Here is a 21763-nt window from a genome sequence, read left to right on the forward strand (position 1 = left end):
CCAGCAGGTGCAATTCCTAGGGGTGGTCTGGGCAGGACCAGTGAGACACATTCCTGAAAAAGTCCTTAATGTAATAGCTACTTTGAAAGCTCCCACATCCAAGGCTGAAGCCCAGTGTCTAGTAGGATTAATGGGCTACTGGAGGCAACTTATTCCCCATTTAGCCCAAATCCTGAGGCCCATCTATAATGTTACACGTAAGAAAGCCCAACTTGAGTGGGGAGAACTACAAGAAAAAGCTTTGTCTGCTGCAAAGGCAGCAGTGGCAACTGTTATGCCATTAGGGCCTTATACTAAGGGGCAACCATTTGAGCTGCAGGTATCAACCAATGAGGAGACTGCTGTATGGAGCTTATGGCAAAGAGGACCTAAGGGAAAGCAGGTCCCTTTAGGGTTTTGGTCTCGTAAGCTGCCTAACACTACTTATACTCCTTTTGAAAAGCAGCTCCTAGCATGCTACTGGGCTCTTGTTGACACAGAGAGATTGACAGGACAAGGCTTATTTGTATAAGACCCGCCATACCAATCATGACCTGGGTAAAGGAGGAATCGGTGAGCCCAGCAATCTTCTATAGTTAAATGGAAATGGTATATTGCTGAAAGAGCTAGAGCAGGACCTCAAGGGGTCAGTGCCTTACAAGAACAGGTCCTGACTGTAACTCCTACAGGGGCAGAGGTGCAAGAAGGCTCAGTGATGGAACTCAAGAAGTCCCTGGTGCAAGAAGTGCCCCCTTATGAGCAGGTAACTCACAATGAGATCTGTTTTACTGATGGGTCAGCTCGATACCAGGGAAATAAAAGGGTATGGCGTGCCGCTGCTATTAACCCAAAGAAGCAAATTACCTTAACCCAGGGTAAGGTGGGGAGGTAAATCCAGTCAATATGCTGAACTAATGGCAGTGGTAATGGTAACTGAGCAAGCTATAGAGCAACAATCAACTGTCATATTTATTTATACTGATTCATGGGCAGTGTGCAAGGGGTTGACTGCATGGTTCCCAAAATGGAAAAAAGACAAATTTTGTATCCATAATTGACCCCTATGGGGGCAGGAACTTTGGATCCAGATAGACCAACTACTTCAGAAAATAAAAGTATATGTTGGTCATGTAGATGGACATGTTTCAGGAACACCAGAAGCTTTGTACAATAATAATAATAATAATAATAATAATAATAATAATTTGATTTCTATACTGCCCTTCCAAAAATGGCTCAGGGCGGTTTACAAAGAGAAATATCAAGCTGCAGATCAATTAGCGAGAGTGCATACAGCTGAACCAAATCGATGCAGGAGGAGTAGTAGTTACTAGTTCTTGCTCAATGGGCTCACGAAAAGGCTGGACATTTGGGTGCCAAGGCAACCCAAGAATGGGCAATGAGTAAAGGTATTCCATGTTCTGTAGACGGAGCCACTACAGTATCTGCTAATTGCCAAATATGCTCTCAAATAAAACAGATGCCTTTAACAAAGACCCCAATGGGAAAGCTATACCAAGGGAAAGGTCCAGGACAGATTTGGAAAATCGATTATATTGGAACTTTGCCCAAGAGCGGAAGATGGCAATATGTATTAACAATGGTAGATTCAGGCTATGTTTTAATGTCCTCATCTGCTGGACAGATGCCTCTACAGAGTATGATTACGCTACCTGTTCCAACACCAGTAAAACACGGTAAGGTGTGGAAAATTCAATCGTATGGTCACTTATCCCTCCGAGCAACGCCTGACAGTGCTGGGGCAGATCTCATAACACCTGAAGAGGTAGTGGTGCCATCCGGAAGGCAACAATACCCTTGGGTATAGGGATCACAGTGCCCCAAGGAACCTATGGGCGGATTGCACCACGGTCTGGTCTAGCCCTTAAAGTTATGCAGGTATTAGGAGGGGTGGTAGATTCTGATTATCAAGGCGAAGTAAAAGTACTCCTACATAATAGTGGTTGTTAAGATGTAATTCTTTCAGAAGGACAAAGAATAGCTCAACTTATTTGTGAGAAAATAAGCTTACCAACTATTCAATAGGTAATACAGGTAGGTCCGTCCCAACCCATGAGTAGAGGGGACAGAGGGTTTGGATCTACAGACACTGACTTCATACCCGGACAAAAGGTATGGGTCGTATATCCCGCCCAGCCAAATCGGATGGGAGAAATTCTAAGTAAAGGACCTGGAGCTACTTATTGGGTGTTAGTAGCCAATGCTGATTCTCCAATCTGCCTAGATGCTGCTAAATTAAAATGTAGAGAATGATAGTGCTTATCTCTCTACAGATAATACATTTTGAAGCAGCTATGAATGGATATCCTGAGGGAAGATGGTGAAAAACCCTACCTGGTTACATTTTTTAGATCCAAATACTGAAGAAGCGAGCAGTTGGGATTCTAAAACTTGGGAATGGGTGGGGTGTGAACATAAAAATCCCTTATGGATCACCAGATGGAAAAGTCATTGGGGGCTTGTGGTGCTAGCTCAAGGGCCCTATATAGAACAGCCTGCTTTCGTGGCAATTCAATTGCCAAACTAGACAGGGCTATGGATAGCACCAAATGCAGAATTAGCACCTGAAGGAGATATAGCCCAAGGAGATAGATCAGCAGCTATATTACGTTATCCATGTTAAAATTATGAAGCAGTGAGAATGTAAAAGAAAAACAAGACGTGCCAAGGGGTGGAGTGTAGTGGTTGGCCTTGTGGAAGACAATTGTGATTTCGAGGAGTTAGTGACATGCCTTGTTTCCTTGCATTGGCCCAAGCGGGGGTTAATTTACTGTAAAATGCTGATTCATTATGAATTAGCTTACTTTAAGGAAAACATGCTTTGTAATGAAGGAATACATCCCAGGTGGAGAGCATCCCACAGAGTAATGTTATCTTTGTTAATGGCTTGCATCCCAGAAATGAAGGATTGAAAGCCCGGTGTAATTAATCAATTAATTAAGCACCCACATCCAACAAGGGATAAAAGGAGCAGGATGTTGGTCATTTAATGAGCTTGACGTGTGCTGTGTGCTGCTGGCCTTGGGGTTCTCCGCTGTCACCTGGGCTCCTGATAGCTGAATGGAGATTGCAGATCTTGCTTGGTATGTTGCTGCTTTTCATTTGTGTTTAAGTTATTCAATAAAGTGTGATTTCTCTCTATCCACCTGTGTGCTTATTGTCTCCAGATCCTTAAAAAGAACCTATCCCAGCTAGTCTGGGTTGTTTGGTAAAACAGATGCCTAGATCTTGTGCACCTAGATCACAGCACAACCTCTCTGGGCCAAAGAGGGGACAAGCGAGGAGTTGGCAATGGTGGCCAGCAATGGCCAGGGGTCTCTGCTGGTGAGTTCAATAATGCACAAATGCAAAACACATCAGACCTATTGATATACACTATGTTGTATGTCCCTGCACAGGCATACACATGTATAAGTGCTTGTGTGAATGACTTTACATGTGTTGATTTTAAGTGCAAACCTGGGTACAGGCCCTCTCAAATGCACGGCACAGAAAGGAAGCACACTCCCGTATGGGAATTGAACATAATATGTGAATAACTGTACATGTGTGAAGATTTGTATGTGCATACACTGTGCATAGAAGCCTTGTTCAGGCATTATAACAAGTGGGAATGCTGCAGTTGTGTACAGCACCCCCAAGAGCACGCTTTGAGACCCATTCCAGCTCTGACATGCTCGCTCAGAATCTCCACCCTCCCTGCTGCCCGCAATTACAGTATTTGTCTGCAGAGAGAAATGCTCAACGTGTGTACAGATTCTTTCTATGATCAGCTGCACTGGCTTCCAGTCCATTTCCGGGCCCACTGCAATGTGCTGGTTTATGGCTTGGGATCCCCGACTCAGACCTTAAGATCTTCAGAGGCCCTGCTCCTTTGATTACCCCTGTCAAATGTGGTGAGGCAGGTGGCTACTAGGGAGAGGGCCTTTTTGGTGGTGGTACCCCATCTGTGGAATAGCCTCCCCAGTGAGGCTCACCTCACATTGTCACTCTGTTCTTTTAAATGCCAGGAGAAGATCTTTCTGTTCACTCAGTCTTTTAAAAATTGATTTTAAAAAACTGTTTTAAAAATGTTTTGCATTGTATTTTATATTGTAATTTGTTCATCTTGTTTTATGCATTTTTTATTGGATTTTTAAAACCACTGTGTTCTTTTGAGCCACCCAGAGAACAATTTCTTATGGGGCAGCTAATAAATAAAGTGTTGTTGTTGTTGTTGTTAGAATGCAAGCTTTATCTGCTGGCCAGCTCTAGTCTTCTGAGAAGAACTGGTTTTTTCATTACCTCTATTTTGTGATGACTGGGGAAAAGGGTGGGTTCTCTTTGGAATGCAAGAGTTGGCCAGCAGGTGGCCCTGTGGAAATTGCGTGAGATCCCAGCACAGCATGTGTACAGAGAATAAGACTGCACTAGGCAGAAGCGCAGAATCTTGCGGCAGCATGTACACTTGGGACTCGTGTGAAAGCTTTGAACATCCCACAGTTTATTGCCATCTGGAAAGACCCACAGACAAGCTGATTTATAGAAACAGAACTAATCTGGGATAGAAAACTTTATTTAAAGCCTTTGAGTTAGTGATGAAAGCAGAAGCCAATACATGCCACTAAAACTTTATCATATTGCATGCTAATTTCTTTGCTTTGTCAGTCACATAGATTAATTTCCACGTATCTCTCATATAAGGGACACACTCCCAGATGGCAAAAATACTTAATTCTGTTTTTGTTCCCCAAACACAGGGATCTCAAATAGCAGGGATGACCATGACTGTCCCTACACATGCATGTATGGGGCTGGTGATGCAACTGTGTGTGTGGTGGGAATTGTGACCTCTTTCCTCCTCAGCTCTATGACACTGAAGTGCAAGAGCAGGTGTTTGGTGTTTGTCCCAGATCTCCTCCTGCATGACAGCTCAGCCTGATACAGCAGGAATAGCCGTGAAAGAGAGAACAGAAACGTAGCCTTCTCACTGCTGACCAAGGAGGGAAGCGAGAATCAGTCAGAACACTATGGTAAGGGGGAATATGGGAAACAGAGAGAGAATTAGGGGAAATTGATAGTGTCTCTTTCACTTGCTCTGCTGTACAGTTGTGTTAAACAAGGCCCGGAGTGGGATTATTTTAGACCAGACAGTCTCCTCTACTGACCCTGGCTCAAGCTGAATTTTTCCGACACAGACCTTATTATAGCAAGCTGGCTGAAGCGACTAGGTAGCTACGTACGTTTTCACCTTGAAGTAGACTAGGACGCTAAAACCTGGGGAGATCACCATGATATTTATATGCTGAGATTTATAACACTCCCTTACTCATTCCAAGATTTCAGGGAAACAACATTCCTTGATTCTTTTAACAATAGATGAGTATTAGATGAGTATATTATCCTCATTTTATAGCTTGGATGAAGAGGGATTCTCCAGTGTTTCAAGCTCCAGGGCTGAGGTGGAATTTCAGGTTTGATCTTCCAGGTCAAAGGGTAACCGCTGAATCACACTGACTGTGAAGCTTCACCACATTCCTTCCGTGAAGCTAGAAAAGGCATGTCTACACTATACATTTAAACTAGTTTTGGATTAGTTAAATGGTCATGGCTTTCAACCAAAGAATGACGTTGGGAAGTGCAGTTATCTGAAAGGACAAGAGATCTCTTGCAAAAATATTAGGATTGTCAAGTCTCTTAGAAAACAAATATTCCTAGGGTTCTTTGCGGGAAGCCTTGACAATCAAACAGGTCTTCAACCAGCTTACATTTGTAACCTAGATATGCCCTTAAGTTAGTGACCATGTGAGAAATGGCTATGAGGTCTTCGGGAAAGTGCTGTGTAATTGCTGTTGCTTCATAGGAGCCTTCTTGAAGTGCCTGCTGTCAGAAAAAGTGGAATAAATTGGAATGTAAGTCTTAAACAAACAAACAAAACGGTATTCATAGCAGCCCTCTCAAGGGCCCTTTTTAATTCTTGCCAAAAATGCGCGAACTTAGATTATATGTTTAACATGGCATCTGAGCAGTACTTAATTTCTGAAAATGAGTTACACTATTTAGACATATTCATGGTCTGTCTACTACTCTTGATGGCTGTAGGCTACCTCCAACTTCAGAGGCAGGATGCTTCTGAATGCCAGTTGCAGGGGAGTAAAAGCAGGAGAGGGGCGGGGCATGCCTTCATGAGCCCCTGGTGGTGCAGTGGTAAAACTGCCGCCCTGTAACCAGAAGGTTACAAGTTCAACCCTGACCAGGGGCTCAAGGTTGACTCAGCCTTCCAGCCTTCCGAGGTCGGTAAAATGAGTACCCAGAATGTTGGGGGCAATATGCTAAATCATTGTAAACCGCTTAGAGAGCTCCGGCTATAGAGCGGTATATAAATGTAAGTGCTATTGCTATTGCTATTCATCTCCTGCTTCTGGTGTGTCATTAAGGGAAGCAGGATGCTGGACTTAGATAGGCGTTGGGCCTGATCCAGCAAGACTCTTCTTATGTTTAAACTAGGTGCTCTTTCAGTTAAGTAGAGCTGTTTGTGGGCTAGTTATGGCCATTCAGTGGTTAGGAAACACATTGTCAAAATAATTTTCTTCCTTCGTACCCCATGCAGTTTAAATTAAGCCATGAATAAGTGACAATACAGGGAATGAAGAGTTCCAATTCTACATTTCTGGCTACATAGTAGCCTTCCTCCAATTCATTGATACTGCTACCACACAGCTAATAAGTACAGATCGGACATATAGCAATCTTCTAGCCATCAGGAAGATGCCAATCTTGTTGATCTTACTTTTTCTGACAACATCACGGGAAGCTTAAGAATGAATTCACATGACTTTATTCTCCTGCATTTTGGGACCTGTTTCCCAGCCAAAGCACAACAAATGTTCACATGAGCCCCAATCTTGATAATAGTTTGGTCTGTGTTACGATTGTGGGAGTTGGTGGCAGTTGAATTTTCTTATTTAAACCTACCTCAAGGGGTATGTTTAAGGAAACGAGTACCGTGTTTTTGAAATGGTTCACTTAGGAAGGCTAAGGATAGAATGTCACCTTTCCCCAACACATCCACATTGATTCTGATCTGACTTCTGACCTGGAAGCAGAAACAGTCTTGGCTCATTATGGGCAGCCTGTTTGCCACACATAGCATTCCCACAATCCATCATTTCTGAGTCCCATTGGATGTAGTACAAGGAGCTTTGGTCTTTTATAAACTATGCATTCCTCCTTCTGCCATAGGCCTATAGAAGTTTGAAAGGTAACCAATCCATTGTGACATCAGCCCCCTGCTTGCCTGTGGCTTCTTTCATAGCCTCTTGACTTAAATGAAAGTTTTTTTGGTAAGGAGGTAGAGCTTAATAGTTATGAGGCAGTAGTGGCCCGTACGGGCACCACTGGAGTGGGGGGAGGCACCTTTTAAGCATAAATTAGAAGGTGCTTACCTCTGCTCTGGCAGCACCTGCAGGTTGTTCCAACTCCAAGCTGCAGTGCATCACCCAGAACTTCCTGTGGTGGGGGATTGGCTCTACCACTCACCTGGCCACCGGTGGGGGATCGGCTCTGCAGAAGCCAGGTGAGCCTTAACAGGTGAACCAAGTTACACTTGGTTGAGAAATGTCATTAGCATTGCTGGCACAGGGTTATATTTCTGAAATCTATGATAATTCATAGGGAGCCAAATACTTTTTTGTGCATGGATGCATCTAGGACACATGTCAGTACTCCAGTTTTCAAGCTTTCTCCTTCTTGCCATATTGACTGTGTCCCATCTTGCATTTGCAGCCCCAGATTCGTATTCTCCAACAGCTGCCAAATGAGAATAGACACAGATTTGGCTTTGTGTTGTTGAAATAATAGGTCCTCATAATGCAGATTCAGATACTAAAAATATGGAGATGTGTGGCTTATCATAAATACCTAGTTATATTAATGATTATGGATATTGGTCAACCTTTTATTTGGAAAGTTGCTTGTTTGTAGCCTGGGATGATTGGCTGGTGGCTCTTGGTAGAAGCTAATTGTCAGGGGGTGGTTGGGAAATAGTTGCCAGTCTCTTTGAGTGTTTTGAATAGAAAGGCTGTCAGAACTTGGGGAAAATAACAGATCCCATCACAACACACCTTGGCTAAGGAAGAGGGAAAAGCACCCAGCTACACTAGAGCAAAAAGCACTGGTCAGCTGGACAGTCTGCACACAAGACAGCAGAAGGAGGAAGATGCAGTGCCCAGTGGTGGGGACAAGAGGGTGCCTTGGGGGAAGGGGGAGGGGCAAGGGATACCCTGGAGGCTCCGATGGCCCAGAGACATTTGTCCTCCCCTGTTCAATTACCCCTATGCACCTGGTGTGTGTGTGTGTGTGTGTGTGTGTGTGTGTGTGTTTGTGTGGAGAAAAAGAATTTTGACAGTTTTGGAACAGACTAAGGGGTCTTTCCAGACAGCAATAAACTGTGGGATGTTAAAGATTTTCAGGCAAGTTCCAAACACAATCTTGCTCCCTGTACACACCCTGCTGCAAGCTTCTGTGCTACTTCCTAGTGCAATCTTGTCCTCTGTATACATGCTACGCAGGGACCTTGTGCAGTTTTCACAGCGCCACCTGCTGTCCCAACTATTGCATTCCAAGAAGAATCAACACTTTCCTTCAGTTGCCACAAAAGTGGTAATGAAAAGAGAGAGGTCTTCTTGGGCCTGGTTCTCATGGTTGATTTCATGTCAGATGAAAACCAGAGATCCCTGTTGAGCGCACACTCCCACGGAGCATGTTGTGAGAGCTCAGGATTTTTCTGTGATCTCAGATTGGCGCCACACCAGACTGACATTAAACTGAAAACCTGTACTCTTAGATTTGAACTTGGCTTGGCTATGTTGGCTTAATGTTGGTTTAGTGCAGCGCCAAACTGAGATTGCAGAAAAATTCTGAGTTCTCACAACATGCTCTGCAGGAGCACATGGAGATCTCTGTTTTTAAAATCAAACTTACGTGAGATCAGTTGTGAGGACCTTGTGAGTCCTTGGAGTGCTGTGGAGAGACAGTTGTGAGTCCTTGGAATGCAAGAGCTTGATGGCAGGTAGCACTGCAAAAATTGCATGTCCCTGTTCAGTATGTGTACAGAGCATAAGCTCGTGCTAGGGAGTAGCATGGAGGCTTGAGATAAGACTGTGCTTAAAACTTCTATGAAGCCTTTGAACATACTGCAGTTTATTGCCGTCTGGGTTGGGGAGAAGGGAAAGATCGGTGTAAGCGGAAGGCTAGCAGTACTTTGGAGATGCAGGACGTTTCTCTAGGGATTGGGTGTGGGATAGTGTATCTGCTGCTTCGTGAGAGTACTTCACTTGTTTGCCTCAACTTCTGCTCTGCTTGTGTCTCTCTCAATAAAGCAGATATCAACAAAATGCCACAAGTGCTTTCTCATCCAGTGGAAACAAAACTCCTTTTCTGATTGTGACATTAAAAAACCCCAGCCACATCAACATTTCAGATACTGTATATCTAAGCCAGTCCTGGTATGCCTGCCAACACCTTGACCTAGAAAGAGCAGATGGTGTGTGGGGCAAACAAATGTGTGCAAGTTCTTCTGATCTTCCTCTATTCTTCTTCTACAGCGTGAATGCATCTCTGTCCATGTTGGGCAAGCTGGAGTTCAGATCGGCAATGCATGCTGGGAACTTTTCTGCCTGGAACATGGCATCCTGCCAGATGGTACTTTTCAGAATCAGCCCAACAAATATGAAGACGATGACTCCTTCACTACGTTCTTCAGCGAGACACGCACAGGGAAACATGTGCCACGGGCTGTCATGGTCGATCTCGAACCCACCGTCGTAGGTCAGTGGAATAATGAAGAATGGCAAGTGCCAAGGAGCTTATTTAATATGCAGCAGTGCTGGGGGGAATTAAGCTGGGTGGATGGGTGGGTGCAAAAGAAACCAAGAATCCTATATCTGTATGAAAGAGGGAATGTTGTGGGCAGGTACAGCTTGTCATGCAAGGGTGAGAAAAGCTGTGCCTGCTGGAATTCCCCGTTGCACAGGCAGACCACACATGAGGCTGGGCAAGGCCTCAAGTGACCAGCTCACTGGCCACCAAAACCTCACCTGACCAGTCCCTCTGTTAACTTTTAAAATGAACTCTTGTACAGTCATTCCCATTAACATATGCAGGTGTGACCAGACCCTGTATGGGCATGCAACATAATATGGAAATGGTCCCATGTCACTTCTCTACATGTGCTCATTTAGCCTGGATATGTTATGAGAATAAGGCTTTTATTGCCTTCATAAAGAAAGAGTTGGAGCCTTGCCCACAGGGAGCTTATCTTTCTTGGTGTTAAAAGAGTAACAGCCATGCAGTATGACCTCCTTTCCTTTCCTTCCTTCCTTCCTTCCTTCCTATCCTTCTCCAAAAACCAAACTTCAAAAACTTCAAATCCCTCTTCAGAAACTTTCTCTGTGGCCTTTGGCTAATGCCAGCAGTTCACAAATTTGGGTCCCCAGCAGTGTTCCCTCTAACAGGGATTCCCAGATGTTGCTGGACTACATCTCCCATCATCCCCAGCCCCAATGGCCTTTGGGCTGGGGATAATGGGAGTTGTAGTCCAGCAACATTCGGGTACCTAAATTTGAGAAGTGAACCCCTGGCTTAGGCTCTTAATCTTCGTTTACAGCTTCAAGCTTGTTCATGTAATTGCTGGCCATACCACACATGATGTTAAATACATCATTGACTCTTGTGTTCTTGTGCTTTGTTTCCTAACAGCAGCTGTGATGGGAGCACTGATCAGGATTAGAACCATAGTGTGGAGCGAATTGTGGAATGAACTCTTTGCCCCTGCCATGATTCTGAGCTTGCATGGCCCCTCCCATGGCAGCTATTTCATGCTGGGAGGGAAGCTTCCATTGGTTCCAATAACAGCTGAGTGGGATGGACATGGAGATATGGTCCCATTGCAGGGACAAAAGAGACACATCCTCTCCTGCCAGGAAGTTAGATATTTCTGGGGTGTGGTTGGGGCGGAGCCCCTGTCAATTCTGTAAATGGCTTGGCTAAGGAAGATTAGTCCCAGAGATTCCCAGCAGGCCCCAAAGAGTGGAATTTAGAGCCTGGGGAAAGAGGAGGAGGGCTCATGATGATTAGTCCTCCCTCAGGGTTATGGCCCGAACTGGGAGCAAGTCACAGCCAGGCTAACTACTCCCTGCCTACCACAGCCGTGCACTCCAGAAACTCTTTGTGCATCACCCTAAGTGGGGAAAAGACAGAATAATTAAGTACAGGGGTTCCCAACTGGTGGTACTCCAGATGTTGCTGAGAACTACAACACCCATAATCCCCAGCCAGAATAAATTGTAGCTGGGGATGATGGGGGCTGTAGTTCAGCAACATCTGTAGTACCACTGGTTGGGAACCCCTGGTTTAGTGCATAAGGTTCTTATAGTCTAACACAGGGATTCTCAATGTTGGGTCCCCAGATGTTATTGGACTTCAACTCCCATAATCCCCAACCAAAAGCCACTGAGGCAGGGATTATGGGAGTTGAAGTCCAATAACATCTGGGGACCCAACATTGAGAATCCCTGGTCTAACACACACAGGTGGCATCAAATAGTTTAAAAAAATAAATCCAGTATTCAGATCAATATTATAGAAGTACTTTCATGCTACACTTTATAAAGGTGCCTTTGTTTTTTGTTTGCAGATGAAGTGCGGGCTGGAGCTTACCGCCAGCTGTTCCACCCAGAACAGCTGATTGCTGGCAAGGAAGATGCAGCTAACAACTATGCCCGTGGCCACTACACCATTGGCAAAGAGAGCATTGACCTGGTACTCGATCGTATTCGCAAGCTGGTGAGTGAGTACAACTATGCAAAGTGGCATGGAGTAGGTGTGGGAGGAGCGAGAGAGAGCAATCGGGACTGCTATTAATTCTTGTTCTGTTTGCAGCAGTTAGATCTGTAATGGGCTGGGATGTGATATGGAACTGAATTGCTAAGAATGATAGTTTGCAACCTTCCTACCTTCATGGAACTATTTCCATATCATCTTGTTTGCCAAGGATGTCGAATATCCTATGTGTCTGACACTCTACCCACATTGCAGACAGGGCAGCTCTTCTGTAAGGCGAGGTGAGGCAGTTGCCTCAGGTAGCAGCAAGACTGCAATATATCCTCCTGCCTCCGTTTTGTTTTTGTTTTTAAGGGAAAGAGGGGGAAGAGGGTGTGCACAAGGAGGGGCAACATTCTGCATCCTGCCTCAGGCACACAGAGGTCTTGAGCCACCATGGTTTGCAAGGGATACTGGGACATACTCTAGGGAACACATTTAATTCACATAGCGCACAAGCTAACCCTGTTTGAGCCTTCAGCTGAGTAGAAATAAGGTGCACCTTTTGCAAATACTTTGCTCTCTCATTTGGCAATGAGGATGCTGTGAACAGTGGCTCAGGTGTTCACAGCACTTTCTGTCTGTCTGTCTGTCTATCATATTTATATAACACCTGATATGTGTATCCCTAGTCAGTGTACATAAGAAGGTAGCAACCTTTTATTTTATTTTTAAAAATACTTTTCATCTACAAACAAACAAACAGGAGGAGTGGGGGGATTTTGAGTGGCTGGTATCTCTTTAGGTGAGTGTTTTGTTTTTTGCCAGGACTTGTTTGGGGGCTATATAGCTTTCATTTTTAGTTTCTCTCTTGGTTGGAGAGAGACAGTGGGAGATGCCAGCTATGGCTGAGGTGAGTCACATCTGGTGGGAGGGGCCACATTCCTGTTGAGCCTGTTTGCCTCAGTTTGAAGCCTACTCTCTACATAAGAGGCAACAGAAAGGGAATTAAGTGAACAGAGCTTAGCAAGCAGGAATTAGCAAACATGGTCATAGGAGTTTTGCATGGAGTTTAGCAGGGAATTGTGTGGGGAAGCTTGAAAGGAGCCCCCATTGACTACAAGGAACCCAGAAGGGAGAGAAGGTCAGTACTGCTCCCTCTTTCCTAGGGAACTGTTGAATAGCTGACAACTTCAGCTAAGACCTGACTTTCAAATAAACAATCTCCAATACTCTAAAAAGCCAAGAAAACCAGTCATGAAGATAGAAAGCCAGCAAGGGAGGGGACGCTTTCCAGTGTAATGCATGGTGTGTTGCATATATTTGCTTGGTGGGCAGAAGTCCTGGGTGTACGCTTGGTGCAAGGAGCTCCTGTCTCTCAGGGAACAAGTTGGTTCTCCCAAAGCCAAGGTGGCTGACCTGGAGAAGCTCAGAGAGTCAGAGAGGTATGTGGATGAGACCTTCAGGGACGTGGTAGAGGCATCCCACTCCCAAACTGATGGTTCCTCTGCTGTTAGGGAGAATGAAGGTCTCAGGAAAGGAGGACATCATTCTGAGGAAGAGGGAAACTCTCCCTTAGAAAGGACCCCTTCCATAAATGATGAGCCTATATCCTCTCGCACAGGGGATACTGTGTGTGTGGGGGCCTCCTAGTAGTGGGAAATTCAATCATTAGGGGTATAGAGAGATGGGTCTGTGACCTGCATGTAGACCGCATGGTGACTTGCCTGCCTGGTGCAAAGGTTGCAGGTGTCACGTGGCATCTAGATAGGCTGTTAGGCAGTGCTGCAGAGGAGTCAGCTGTTGTGGTGCATGTCAGCCTCAACAATGTTGGGAAATGCAGTTCGGAGGTCCTAGAAGCCAAATTTAGGCTGCTAAGTAGCTTATTGAAGTCTAGGACCCCCAAGGTAGTGTTCTCAGAAATGTGACCTATTCCATGCACAGGGCCAGTGAGATAGGTGGAGCTGAAGGGTCTCAATGCGTGGATGAGACAGTAGTGCTGGGAGGAAGGCTTTAGATTTGTTAGGCACTGGGATACATTTTGGAACAAGACTGAGCCTGTAGAAAAGGGACGGACTCCATTTGAACCAAGATGGAACCAGACTGCTGGTGCTTAAAATCAAATAGCTCACAGAGCAGCTTTTTAAAATGATGCCTGGGAAATAGCTGACAGGAACTGGGCAGTATCCAGTTCTGCAAATGCCATCCCTTAAGATGTGAGGCTGCAAATGATTCAGATAAAACAGAAGGGGTCAGAGTAGAGCCAGATAAAGTGCAGACAGAAGGTTGTGCTAGTTAGTCAAAGAGATCAAATGGCCAAATGAAATTTAGCACACACCAGGTAAGAGATTCAGTGTATAGGTGCTTATATGCCAGTGCCAGAGATGGCAGTGCCTCTGAGCCAAGATGGGCGAGCTGGAGTTCTTGGTTGCTAATGAAAACGTAGATATAGTGGGCATAATGGAAACATGGTGGAACAGTGAGAACCAATGGGACACTGTTATTCCTGGATATAAGCTCTATAGAAAGGACAGGGAGGGCAAACTGGGGTGAAAGTAGCACTGTATGTTAAAGAAAGGATAGAATCTAACAAGCTAGAAAACCTAGGAAGACTGGAGTCTTCCATAGAAACTCTGTGGGAGACAATATAAGGCCTGAAAGGAAGTGTGCTACGGGGGACGTGCTATCGCCCTTCATACCAAAACACTGACAATGACTAGGAGTTACAGAAGGAAACCAAGGAGGCGCCAAAGAGAGACGGAGCTGTAACAAAGGGTGATTTCAATTACCAACACATAGAATTCCTTCAGAAATTGGAAGTCCTGCCCAAATGAAGAGAACAGAAAGGAACACGAAACTCTGGCAAGAGAAATGCAAGGTGACAATAAGGGAAGCGAAGAGAAAGTTTGAGGAACATTTAGCTAAAAGCATCAAGGAGAATAACAAAAACCTCTTTAAATACATCAGAAGCAGGAAACCTGCCAGGGAGGCAGTTGGAGCATTAGACAATGAGGGAGTGAAAGGGATTATTAAGGAGGATATGGAGGTTGCAGAGAAGCTAAACGAGTTATTTGCATTTGTCTTCAGTCACAGGGTACTGAGTGCATTTATCTGTGCCTGAACTGGGTTTCTCAGGGTCAGAGGCTAAAGAACTCAGTCAGATAGAGGTGATGAGAGATGACATTCTAAACTGTCTGAAAAAATTAAACATTGACAAGTCACCAGGCCCAGGTGGCATCCACCCAAGAGTCCTTAACGAACTCAAATGTTAAATTGCTGACCTCCATGCAAAAATATGTAATTTATTCCTACAATCAGGCTCTGTACCAGAGGACTGGAAAGTAGCCAATGCAACTCTGATTTTCTTTTTGCATTTTACAATTTTATTAGATTTTACAATAGCTTTTACATTCAAATTACACTCATTTATCTAATTCTACACATAAGTAAATATTGACTTCCTGCTTGCTTATCTCTGATTTTCAAAAAAGGATCCAGGGGGGATCTGGGAAATTACAGACAGGTTAGCTTAATGTCTGTTCCAAGCAAACTGATGGAAAGCATTATCAAGGATAAAATTGTAAGGCACCTAGAAGAACAGGCCCCACTGAGGGAGAACCAGCATGGCTTCTGCAAAGGTAAATCTCGCCTCACAAACCTGGAGTTCTTTGAGAGTGTCAACAGGTATGTGGATAAAGGTGATCCAGTTGACACGGTATACCTGGACTTTCAAAAAGCTTTTGACAAAGATCCTCATCAAAGACTCTAGGGAAAATTTAGCAGTCATGGGATAAGAGGACAGGTTCATGTGTGGATTGGTAACTAACTGAAGGTCAAGAAATGGAGAGTAGGAATAAATGGACAGTTCTCTAAATAGAGAGAAATAAGAAGTGGGGTCCTCCAGGGATTTGTAATGGGACCGGTGCTTTTAAATTTATTCATCAGTGCTCTATAAGTTGGGTAAGCAGCGAGGTGGTCAAATTTGCAGATGACACCAAGCCATTTAGGGTAGTGAAATCCAAGAGAGATTGCAAGGAACTCCAGAAGGATCTTTCCAAACTGGGTGAGTGGGAGACAAAATGACACATGTGGTTCAATGTGAGCAAGTATAAAGTGATACATATTGAGGCAAAAAAACCCATCTTCACATATACACTGATGGGATCTGAGCTGTTAGTGACTGACCAAGAGAGGGATCTTGATCAGCTCACTGAAAGCGTCGACTCAATGTGTGGCAGCTGTGAAAAAGGCCAATTCCATGCTTGGCATAATTAGGAAGGGATTTGAAAATAAAACTGCTAATATTATAATGCCCATCTTAAGAAGGACATTGTAGAACTAGAGAAGGTGCAGAAGAGGGCAGCCAAGATGATCAGGGGCCTAGAGCACCTTTCTTATGAGGCAAGACTACAACACCTAGGGCTTCTTAGTTTAGAAAAAAGATGACTGAGGGGAGACATGATAGAGGTCTATAAAATCCTTCATGGTGTGGAGAAGGTTGATAGAGAGAAATTTCCCTCTATCTCACATAATACTAGAACCAGGAGTCATCCCATGAAACTGATTGCCAAGAAATTTAGGACTGACAAAAGGAATTACTTTTTCACACAACGCATCATCAACCTATGGAATTTTCTGCCACAAAATGTGGTGACAGCCAACAGCCGGGATGGCTTGAAGAGGGGTTTAGATAAATTCACAGAGGATAGGCCCATCAGTGGCGACTAGTCTGAGGGCTATAGGCCACTTCCAACCTCAGAGGCAAGTTGCCTCTAAATACCATTTGCATGGGAGTAACAGCAGGAGATTGGGCATGCACATACCTCTTCCCTGTGGTCTTCCCAGAGGCATCTGGTGGGCCACTGTGCGAAACAGGATGCTAGACTCGATGGGCCATGGGCCTGATCCAGCAGGGCTGTCTTTGTATTCTTATAATTTAAAACACAAGTATAAAACATGATTAAACGGTTTTACAAAATAAAACATGCAATTTAACATTAATTAACATCAGGGGCGCAGCTACCATTGAGCACATGCATTCAAAAAACCTGGCTGTGAGCCACAGAAGGGCTGTGTGAGCCCTCTGAAGCTCATTCCCAGCCACTGATTAACATTAATTAATTAACTAAAAGCCTGAGAAAAAAGGTGTGTCTTTTTTTTTTTTTAAACAAGCAGCCAGAGATAGATAAGCTTTTATTTTGACAGGGAGTGCATTCCAGAGCCCTGGGGATACACAAGAACATAAGAACAGCCCTGCTGGATCAGGCCCAAGGCCCATCTAGTCCAGCATCCTGTTTCACACAGTGGCCCACCAGCTGCCACTGGAAGCCTACAGCAGAAGTTGAGGACATGCCTTCTCTCCTGCTGTTACTCCCCTGCAACTGGTACTCAGAGGCATCCTGCTTTTGAAGCTGGAGGTGGCCTATAGCCACCTAAAACGTCTAAACCAACTAAACCTCCAATGTCTTCCTTCAGATACTTGCCTAGAGGGAGAGCAATGCTTAGCATTCCCAAGGTCCTTTGATTCCTTGCTAGGACAATCCAATAGATTTGAAACTGGACTGAATTTGTATAAGATAAGTAATCTTTGGGATAGAGAATATGGAATAAGTCACTAGACTGGGGTAAGAGGAGCCCTGGAGATCTGGGCAGACTGTAACTTATTAAGGTTTTCTTTTCAGACTGACGCCTGCTCTGGGCTCCAAGGATTCCTGATTTTCCACAGCTTTGGCGGGGGCACAGGCTCTGGCTTTACCTCCTTGCTGATGGAACGCCTGTCCGTGGACTACGGCAAGAAATCTAAGCTGGAGTTTGCCATCTATCCAGCCCCCCAGGTTTCCACAGCTGTGGTGGAGCCATATAATTCTATCCTCACCACCCACACCACCTTGGAGCATTCTGACTGTGCCTTCATGGTGGACAACGAGGCCATCTACGACATCTGCCGCCGGAACCTGGACATTGAGCGCCCCACGTACACCAACCTGAACCGTCTCATCAGCCAGATCGTCTCCTCCATCACCGCTTCCCTTCGCTTTGACGGTGCTCTCAACGTGGACCTGACTGAGTTCCAGACCAACCTGGTGCCCTACCCTCGCATCCACTTCCCGCTGGTGACCTATGCACCCATCATCTCCTCTGAGAGGGCCTACCACGAGCAGCTCTCTGTGGCCGAAATCACCAGCTCTTGCTTCGAGCCCAACAACCAGATGGTGAAATGTGACCCCCGCCACGGGAAGTACATGGCCTGCTGCATGCTGTACCGTGGCGATGTGGTGCCCAAAGACGTCAATGTTGCGATCGCTGCTATCAAGACCAAGAGAACAATCCAGTTTGTGGACTGGTGTCCCACTGGCTTCAAGGTGAGGAGGGGTCAATATGCAATCTTTTTATAGGGTAGCACCCTTAAAGCACACAATGCAACAGGAGTGAGTGGCAATTAAAGTACAGGAGAACCTTGTTAGACACGGATTCTATATCCACGGTTTCACATATTCAGGGGTGCGGTGGTCTCATCATCTGCAGATACAAAAGGGTTAAAATCCACATACCCACAGTTTCTAGAGGACCGATAATGACCACGGAGGTCATTTCCGTCTGCCATTTTGTGGCTCAGTTCAGCTAATAATAATAATAATTTTATATATATATAGCGATTTTTGGGACCATTTGGGGTGTTTGGACACCAGGAAGCCTGTGGAGCATGGTAGAGCACTTTATTTGGACCATTTTGGGGGCAGGGGTTTGATGTGTGTGTGTGTGTGTGTGTGTGTGTGTGTGTGTGTGTTTAGTCTAGGAACCTAATCCCCACATTCCCATAGACTCAATGACTCATTATCTGTGGTTTCGTTATCTGTAGCAATATGCGGAAACAAAACCCCCGCAGATAATGAAATCCACCTGTATGCTGTTTTGATGTGCCCTCAGCCATGTGGTAGCCACTTTTCTGTCAGTGGGCTCCATGTGGCTAGGGGCTGCGACTGAATGGTGCAACTCGACAGAATGCTGATTCTGTGGGGAAGACCTGCATAATCAACCTGGGCAACATACTACTGCTAATATACCACTTTTCAACCAAAGTTCTTAAAGTGGTTTACAGAGATAAATAAAGACGGCTCCCAGTCCCCAAAGGACTCACAATCTAAAAAGAAACATAAAGACAGCCACCAGCAACAGCTACTGGAGGGATGCTGTGCTGGGGACGGATAGGGCCAGTTGTTCTCCCCCTGCTCAATAAAGAGAATCGCCACCAAAAAGGTGCCTCTTTGCTCAGTTAGTATTGCCCTGGAGGGATTAGTCTTGTTCTGAAGAGGTTAGAGAGTGCCTAGGACCTTCAGAGACTTTAATTCCAAGCTGCATGCACTGGGAAGGATAGCGGGATGTCTGATACGTTTGACTAGGACCCAAGGAAGCCTAGGCTACTGAACTTAGGATATAAATGGCTGGAGCTATTGCAAGGAAGTTAATTGCTATAAGGGAAAATCATAAGCTAAATCAATGGCAAAACGAATCATGCTTAGGAATCCTTTTGCAAACTTATGCCACACTGTGTATATATGATATGGGATGTCCAGATCCTGTGAGACTGCAGGAGCCAATCAGAAGCAAACAGTTACAGCAGAACAAGCAGCATTAGTTTGAATCAGTGGTTCCCAACCAGGGTTCCTTCAGATGTTGCTATACTTCAACTCCCAGCATCCCCAGCCATGATAAATTGTAGCTGGGGATAGTGGGAGTTGTAGTTCAGCAACATCTGAAGGAACCCTGGTTGGGAACCGCTGGTCTGAATGATGAGTTGCTGATAGGCCCTTTCCCAGAAGAATACGGAGAGCTGAGGCACGGCAGCTGCAGCCTGCTATTGTGCTTTCTCTATGACTTCAGATCTTTCTAGGCTGAGGTTCCCCAAACTTGGGTCTCCAGATGTTGTTGCTCAAAGGCCTCTGTGGCTGGGGTGAGGGGTACTGTAATCCTGCAACGTCTGGGGATCCAAGTTTGAAAACCTCTGCTCTAAGCCTTCTGCTGACTTATGCTAGGTACAAGGAACATAGGAAGCTGCCATATACTGAGTCAGACCATTGGTCTATCTAGCTCAGTATTGTCTTCACAGACTGGCAGTGACTTCTCCAAGGTTACAGGCAGGAATCTCTCTCAGTCCTCTCAGATGCTGCCAGGCAGGGAACTTGGAAGCTTCTGCTCTTCCCAGAGTGGCCCCATCCCCTGAGGGGAATATCTTCCAGTGCTCACACTTCTAGTTTCCCTTTCATATGCAACCAGGGTGGACCCTGCTTAGGACCACCCTTAAGAAGCATAAGATAGACACCAGCAACAGCCACTGGAGGGATGCTGTGCTGGGGATGGATAGAGCCAGTTGCTCTCCCCCTGCTAAATAAAGAGAATCACCATTTTAAAAAGGTGCCTCTTTGCTTAGTAAGGAGCTGCTCTGGGAAGAGCAGAAGGTTTCAAGTTCCCTCCCAGTGAGTTATTCGCACATGGCTTCATGCTGCGGGGTAAAATGTTGAGCGAAGCCACTTCGAATCACACTCGTGGCATTGAGGGAAGCAGCCCCTCCCCTCTGCTCCTGGGTTTTGTTTTGATGCAAGTTCACATGGCATGCCTCCGTGTTTTCCTTCTAGCCAATGTGGGGGGGGGAGAGTACTAAAGAGCTACACCTGCATTTCTAAAGAGAGTATCTTTCTTATCATGCTAATGATTATATGTCAGTGACTTTCCCTATTTGCTACAGTGTTTTCAGAAAAAGTAGCTGAAGACTAGCATTTTAAAACCCCAGACATACGTTGAGATAAGCTAGAATCCACATCACAAAGCCCGGTTTGTGTGTGGAGTGGGTCCAAGGATTTCGAAGGGACTTCGGGGTAAGTTTGGCTAGTGTGTGAACACACTCTCTTCTGAAAGAGATTCGGGAAAGAAGCCCTGCCTGTAAAGCCTCCTGGCTTCTCCAAGATAGGGCTGAGAGAGATTCCTGCCTGCAACCTTGGAGAAGCTGCTGCCAGTCTGTGAAGACAATACTGAGTTAGATAAACCAATGGTCTGGCTCAGTATATGGCAGCTTCCTGTGTTCAGTTAGCAGGATATCAGTTAGCTGTGAATATTTTGCTGCTTCCCACCCCTTCCCACTCTTCACATCTTTGTGTTCCATTCTCCTTTCTGTTCTCTGCATTTCAGGTTGGCATCAATTACCAGCCCCCCACCGTAGTCCCTGGGGGCGACCTTGCTCAAGTGCAGCGTGCCGTTTGCATGCTCAGCAACACCACAGCCATTGCCGAGGCCTGGGCCAGGCTGGACCACAAATTTGATCTGATGTACGCCAAGCGAGCTTTTGTGCACTGGTATGTTGGAGAAGGCATGGAGGAAGGAGAGTTTGCCGAGGCCCGTGAAGATTTAGCTGCCCTGGAGAAAGACTACGAGGAAGTCGGAACGGACTCCTTTGAGGAAGAAAATGACGGGGAAGAATTTTAAGATCCAGTTTGTCCCTGACTGTACCTGAAGCTGTTGGCAGATCTTCATTGTATTGGGGTGCAGTTCACCAAACTCTTTGCTGTGCAACTTTTGCTGATTTTATGGGGGTTGCATAGGGCTCCTCTTGAAATTAATGGAAGATGTGCAATAGAAGGGCTTGTTGTATTACACCCTGGGTCCACTCTTGCAGTGTAAGTAAAAAAGATCGGCAATCTGAGAAACAATTACAAGCGACTTCCTTTCTTATTTATTTTTACATGGTAAATCCCGCTCTTCTTCAAGGAGCCCAGAGCAGTGTACATAGTTGTGTTTATCCTCACAACAACCCTGTGAGGTAGGTTAGTCTGAGAGAGAAGTGACTGGTCCCAAGTCACCCAGTGAGTTTCGTGGCTGAATGAGGATTTGAACTTGGGTCTCCCGAGTCCTGGTCCAGCACTTCCCAGTCCTGGTCCAGTGGTTATTGTGCCATGCTGGCTCTCAGACACTA

General features: G+C 45.3%; 1 protein-coding gene across 3 annotated transcripts; it reads left to right on the forward strand.

Annotated features, from left to right (window-relative positions):
- Nucleotides 1–508: 508 nt before the first annotated feature.
- Nucleotides 509–21500, forward strand: LOC128327580 (tubulin alpha-8 chain). Of its 3 annotated transcripts, none has more exons than XM_053256511.1 (5): nucleotides 509–742; nucleotides 9585–9807; nucleotides 11675–11823; nucleotides 17481–18161; nucleotides 20983–21500. In XM_053256511.1, exons 1-5 carry the CDS (start codon nucleotides 695–697, stop codon nucleotides 21274–21276), a joined length of 1395 nt encoding a protein of 464 aa, XP_053112486.1. In that variant the 5' UTR covers nucleotides 509–694; the 3' UTR covers nucleotides 21277–21500. The 3 variants fall into 3 exon arrangements, with proteins under 3 accessions (XP_053112486.1, XP_053112487.1, XP_053112488.1); XM_053256512.1 differs by lacking the exon at nucleotides 509–742 and adding an exon at nucleotides 4859–5012; XM_053256513.1 differs by lacking the exon at nucleotides 509–742 and adding an exon at nucleotides 7537–7555.
- The last annotated feature ends 263 nt before the right edge of the window (nucleotides 21501–21763 follow it).

This window comes from Hemicordylus capensis, chromosome 5 (genome assembly GCF_027244095.1).
Source record: "Hemicordylus capensis ecotype Gifberg chromosome 5, rHemCap1.1.pri, whole genome shotgun sequence".
NCBI classification, from domain to species: Eukaryota; Metazoa; Chordata; class Lepidosauria; order Squamata; family Cordylidae; genus Hemicordylus; species Hemicordylus capensis.

Excerpts from the sequence above, each read along its gene's own strand:
- LOC128327580 (XM_053256511.1), top strand. The coding sequence starts at position 695 with ATGGAACTCAAGAAGTCCCTGGTGCAAGAAGTGCCCCCTTATGAGCAG. Across the intron at positions 11,824-17,480 it reads TCGATCGTATTCGCAAGCTG|ACTGACGCCTGCTCTGGGCT; the intron begins GTGAGTGAGTAC and ends TTTTCTTTTCAG. Across the intron at positions 18,162-20,982 it reads GGTGTCCCACTGGCTTCAAG|GTTGGCATCAATTACCAGCC; the intron begins GTGAGGAGGGGT and ends TCTGCATTTCAG.